The sequence below is a fragment of the Chiloscyllium punctatum genome, chromosome 44 (genome assembly GCF_047496795.1).
Source record: "Chiloscyllium punctatum isolate Juve2018m chromosome 44, sChiPun1.3, whole genome shotgun sequence".
NCBI classification, from domain to species: Eukaryota; Metazoa; Chordata; class Chondrichthyes; order Orectolobiformes; family Hemiscylliidae; genus Chiloscyllium; species Chiloscyllium punctatum.
In genome coordinates this window covers 47,517,225-47,523,224 of record NC_092782.1, presented here as the reverse complement: position 1 = coordinate 47,523,224, position 6,000 = coordinate 47,517,225, and the positions used below count along the sequence as shown (strand labels likewise).

The 6,000-nt window shown below is 43.4% G+C and overlaps 1 protein-coding gene across 1 annotated transcript; it reads right to left on the bottom strand.

The window, feature by feature from the left end:
* Positions 1–1,597: 1,597 nt before the first annotated feature.
* LOC140466962 (small lysine-rich protein 1) lies at positions 1,598–4,296 on the bottom strand. Its single transcript, XM_072562849.1, has 3 exons — positions 3,877–4,296; positions 2,287–2,351; positions 1,598–1,854 (listed from the first exon to the last, which is right to left on the bottom strand). Exons 2-3 carry the CDS (start codon positions 2,287–2,289, stop codon positions 1,612–1,614), a joined length of 246 nt encoding a protein of 81 aa, XP_072418950.1. The 5' UTR covers positions 2,290–2,351; positions 3,877–4,296; the 3' UTR covers positions 1,598–1,611.
* Between the last annotated feature and the right edge of the window lie 1,704 nt (positions 4,297–6,000).

Below are 6,000 nucleotides of genomic sequence, written 5' to 3'. Positions count from 1 at the left end.
AGGGATTGGATATCCATGGTGAAGATGAAGCTAATGCCCAGCTCCTGGCCAAAGGCATCGAGCAATGGACACCTCATTTAAATATAATGGATCATTTTGGTATGAGAACAATAAAGTGCTATAGGAACAGGAGGCCATTCAGCCCCTTAAGCCTGTTGAGTAATTCAATTAAATTGTAGTTGGTCTGTATGCACTTGTTTTTATCAGTTTTACCAACAGAGGTTATGCTGGAGCTCACAGTACATAGTACTCCAGCGGTGGCCTAGCCTATGTGCTCTTATGTTCATTATACTTGAGGAAGGATGTAATTGCACTGGAGAGAGTGCTTAGGAAATACACCAGGATGTTGCTTGGGATGGAGATGTTTAGCTTTGATGAGAGGCTGAATGAATTTGGATTGTTAACTTTGGAGCAAAGAAGGCTGAGAAGGGACCTGATTGAGGTGTATAAGATTACGAGGGGCAAGGATGAGGTGGATAGAAATCAGCTGTTCCCCTTAGGTGAAGGGTCATTAGCAAAAGAGCATTTTAAAGCCTAAGGCAAAAGGTTTACAGGGGATTTGAGAAAAAAAAACATGTTTCCACAAAGGCATTAGTACGAATCTGGACTGCACTGCATGGGAGGGTAGTAGAGGCAGGAAATCTCACAACCTTTAAAAAGTATGTGTCATAATGTTCAAGGCTATGGATCAAGTGTTGGAAAGTGTGATTAGTGTAGATTGTTCAGCGTAGACGTGATGACGGGGTGTGTGGTATGACTGTACATCAATAGGAATGCCCTTAATCACACCTATTGATACCCTCCCCAACAAAATTTTAGTGATATCAAAGTTTAAAATTTATCAAGTGAAAACGAGCACCAATGGGAATTCTAGATTTCCTTCCTTAATTCCTAATACCTTGCAATAACGTCAATTAATTTAAATACAACCAATGAGAGAATAAAGCTGCATTTATATAGCACCTTCCCTTTAAGGGACATCTCAAAGTGCTTTGCGAGCTATGAACCACTTTTGAGGTGTAGTTGCTTTGCTCTGTAAGGAAATCTGGTCAACAATATACACATAAACAACAGACTAAATAAACGGTCATTGAACCTTCCTGAGCTCTTTCGCTTGAGAGAGGAATGTTGGCCAGGGCACCAGGAGAACTCCTTTGTACTTTGACTAGTGCCCTGAATCCCTTGTGTTTACCAGATTCTTTTTAACTTCAGCTCCTTTAAACACAGCCAACACTTTCAACTGTTTGAACTGACCATTTTGTTGCGAGCTGGTTAATGGCATTCCAACTTTAGCACAGCCCTGTATACATCCCTTTATACTGGTTTACTGACAAAACGCAATCACTTTTCTGTTCCTTTTTTTTAAAAAGCCCTACCTATTACAACCCTTCCTTCCTCTTTGGTTTTGACCAACTTATCAAAATATCAGGTAGCACCCAGGGCCGGTGGGTCTGTCCCTACCCTGCCTTGAGTTGAGCCAGTTGGAGTGAAGTGCTGCCTCAAGGTTCAGCCCAGACCGAGAAAGAATTTTTGCTCCCATTTGTAACATATTAAAACATTCAATATCTCCTTCTTTCTGTTTTTTTTTGTATTTTTATTTATTTAGCCAATTCACTTTCGTCCTTTCTTTCTCTGACCACCAGACCAGGGGAAGCCTCGGAAGATCAAGCTGTCAGCGGCATTGTGAGAGATGTAGTACAGATTATACATGGCTGCCGGGCTCATAATATCAACTTCAGTTTCGGATTTGGAACCTTTATCCTTCTTGTCCTTTTTCTTCTTCTTCTTGCTGCCCTTTTCCTTCTTGGCCTTGGCACTGTGGGCCTTTCCTTTTCCCTTTTTGCTTTTGCTGGGCTGCAACAGAAGTGGACAACCTCAGTTTCATTCCAAGCAAGTGGACACTCGCTGTGGAGAGTGCCCACAGGTGAGTGCACCCACACCCAACAGAAACTGGCAGGGCCATGGCACCATACCAGCATCCTTAACTGCTCCTGCCCACCCCATCCTCACCCAGGCAAGGGTAGCACAAGATGCTGTAGAAGCCTATGGTTCCATTCCACTGGGAAATTTGGAAGAAAGAGATAGGAGAAGGAAGTTGTCAATTAATCAATATCCCACTAGTTAATCAAAGAGAAGGCAGACTTTGGTCCAGCTGACCCTTGTTGTCCCATATAGAGACAGGGATTAGTGATACAATAGAAAATAAACTGATTGGGGGGGGGGGGGGGGTTGTCTCCATTAAAGTGTAAACACCTTTAAAACAGAAAAGATGAATGAATACTGTACCATTGCAAAATTGCGTGGATGTCAAGGAGAATATCTTCTTAGCGTTGTTCAAAGGCAGCCATATCCTAGAGGAGAAACAAGTGGACAGGGACAGTATCCATCCACACAGGTAAAAACTGAATATACCCATCAATGACATTACATCAACAGCTTTATTTCCTGGTCCACCACCTCTACCTCTAGCTTCTGCTGTTAAAACCCTCCGCTGTGACAACTTTGGATTATTTCTCCAATGGCCTCCAGGAGGGTCTCCTGTTCCCCACCCACCTTGAGCTTCAGCTCATTTCAAAGGCTGTATCCAGTACCATCACGTTTATCCAGTACACTGCCCTCACTGGGGTACATCAACACCTCCAAAAACCTCATATTTTCAATAGTTCCCATTCACCAAAAACTTAACTCGACTAGACGTGTGCAGTGATTACAAAAGCAGATCCTAAGCTGGGCGTTCTGTGGCCAGTTACTCACCTCTGGATTCCCAAAGCCTGCCTATTATCTACAAGGCACATTTCAGGAGTGGGATGGAACACTCTCCACTTACCTGCATGAGTGCAGTTCCAACAACACTCAGGAAACTCAACACCATCCAGGACAAAGCATCCCCCTTGATTGGGATCCTACCTTCAACATTCACTTCCACCACCATTAATGCATGGTAACAGCAGTGTGCACCATCTCCAAGATGTGCTGCAGAAATTTACAAAGCCTTCATTAACAGCACCTTCCAAACCTGCCAGCTGTCAGGCATAACACATGCATGGGTCTAAGAATTAGCTAGACCATTCTGCAGTGATGGTAGTCAGCGTTTCTATACACAAAGACTTGTAGAGGTTTGGATCTGTTTCCCACAAATGCAATGGATGCTGCTTCAGTTATTAGTTTTAACTCTGAGATAAATTTTTACTTGTTAAGCAAAGGTATTAAGGGACATAGACCAAAGGCAGGTGTATGGAGTTAGGTCACAGAACAGCCATGATCTCATTGAATGGTGGAACAAGCTAGAGGGAATGAATAGCCTCTACACCTGTCCCTCTGCAACACCACTACCTGCAAGTTCCTTAAGCTACAAACCATCCTGATTCGTAATAGTATTGCCCTTTGCTGTTCAAACTCCTGGAATTTCCTGCAGAACAACAACAGCTGTGTCTACCCCTCTGGAACTGCAGCAGTTCATGGTAGTACCTTCTCTGGGGCAGTTATGGATGACTAATAAACGTTGGCCCAGCCAGTGACTCCACATCCCACAAATGATTAAAAATAACCCCACATTTATGCTCATCAACCCATCATCTAATCCTTCTCTCCCTTTCTCTTTAACATGTTTATGTAGCTACTCCTTGAAATCCATCTGGCCATAACTACAATCTCTTGAATTTTAATGAATTTGCCAATGACTATCTTATATCCATGTTCCCTACTTTAAATCCCGTAGGCGAGAGAGGGAGACTTCCCTTGCTAACCTGCCCCATACATTTCCAATGGGTAATATATTGTCAGCGCCTGTATTTGTAATTTCTTTGAACATTGACACTCTATACCATTGAGTTCTGTTTACCGAAGGGAACAATTGCCTGGGCATAAGCCACTTACTGAAAGTGCCTCACGGGGCGGTGATGGTAGTATCCAGGGTTCCGTCTCCGACGAGCCGCTCACTGAACTGGGTCGAACCTGCAGCAGGGAAGAAGCGCAGGTCACTGCAGGGTCCTCACAGACAAGGAGCAAGCCGCAGCAGCGAAGGGGCTTTGCTGCCTCTCTCCCTCTCTGTGTCCCTGACGCTGGAGCTGATCACTCAACCGCAGGAGACTCAATCAAGAACTGCAGGAACAAGCTGTCCCTGTGCAGTCAGCTCCAAACTGATTGTTGACAGCCCGTCTCCTTAGAAACCCTTTCATCAGGAAGGCGCTACATTCACAGATTTTCCCTGACAATTGTCTGAAGTCAATACAACTGGGTACCTCGGGGTTAAATGCTTCCAGGGAGGCAAAAAGGCGCTATAAAATGCAATTTGTTGCAGCTGAGATTTAAGCAGCCCCACTGGTGCCCTCAATCTCGGAGAGTCATAGTGGATTCGAAAGTTAATTGTTTTTGTCTCCACAGATGCTACCAGAATCTGTTGAGTTTCCCCGACACTTTCTGCTTTTATTTCAGATGTCCAGCATCCGCGGTCCTTTGTTGTCTGTTTAACGGCGCCATCAGGATCTCTGAAAATGCCAACTGGGCATAATATGTCATGTCTTGAATTAAGGCAGTTGTTCATGCCCTGTGCTGCTGGGCCTGGGATAAATTTCGCTATGAAAGCTGAAAAGGTACTGCTAATTAACAGGATGAGGTCAGGGGTGTTGGGGAATAAGTGACTCAGACGGTCCATCCCATAAGGGTCATGATTCAGAGATGCCGGTGTTGGACTGGGGTGTACGAAGTTAAAAATCACACAACACCAGGTTATAGTCCAACAGGTTTAATTGGAAGCACACTAGCTTTCGGAGTGACGCTTCACCTGATGAAGGAGCGTCACTCCGAAAGCTAGTGTGCTTCCAATTAAACCTGTTGGACTATAACCTGGTGTTGTGTGATTTTTAACTTTGTACATCCCATAAGTGTCAAGGTGCCTACACAGAATGACATCAGGCCTAAAAAGTACAGGGCCAGCTCTTAATGGAATGTCTCTTGTCCAGGTAAACCTCCTCTTGATCCAATTACTTCCTCAGCCTGACCCTCCTGTTAGAAGGAAGTTACGAGTGGGGAGGTTTCCTGGGAAACTCTGTTTGTTTCCCTTAGTATTGTCCAAGGGGTGCAAAAACACCTACTTCACTAAGATATACATTACTGTATTTGATGCATGTGAGGTCCTATTTCCCTAATTTAAATGCAAATGTTAGGATAAGCCATAACTATTGAGAGTCTGTGCCTTATTCTTAATAGTTAACTCATTGATTAATTAATTCTTTAAGGCAAAACATGTAACATGAACTATTAAGGGTGCAGTTTGTCCCTGTGAATCAGGGCCTTGATCAGTGAAAACATTCTGGATACAGTAAACAAGATCTCACACTATTCTGCAACGATTTATCAATATAACAAAGTTATGGGCCAAATACTGGAAAATTAGATTAGGTGATTGCATTGGTCAAAAACAAACTCGAAGGGTTGAGAGGCCTTCTTCTGTACTGTATTTATGACAATATATGGCCCAGACAATCTCCTGGTCAATGGAATTCAGCAATGACAATGTTATTGATCAGCTCAGGGAGATGGTTATTCTGTTGCTTGAATGTTACTTGCCACTTACCAGCCTGAGTCTGAATTTGTCCAGGTCTTCCTGCATACTTCCTAGCAGTATCTGAGGAGCTGTAAATATTGCTTAACTCTGTGGTATCATCAGCAACTATATCTACGCTGTTGGTTAGACCAAGTTTGTTTCTGGTTAGTGGTATTTTCTTGGTATTTGATAGTGGGGTATTCAATGATGGTATAGCAGCTTAATGTCAGGGGGACAGGGTTAAAGCATTCTCTTTTTGGAAATGGTCATTGTTTGAGCTCTTGCATGGTAGGAATGTCACGTGCCACTTAGCAGTCCAAGCTTAAACTTTATACAAAATTTGGGCTTGTGGGCACAGACTCCCTCATGATCTGAGCAATGTGAATGGAATCGAACACCACTTTCTACTTCAAACTTAAACACTGATACCCTAGGATATTGCACTGGAGAACTTA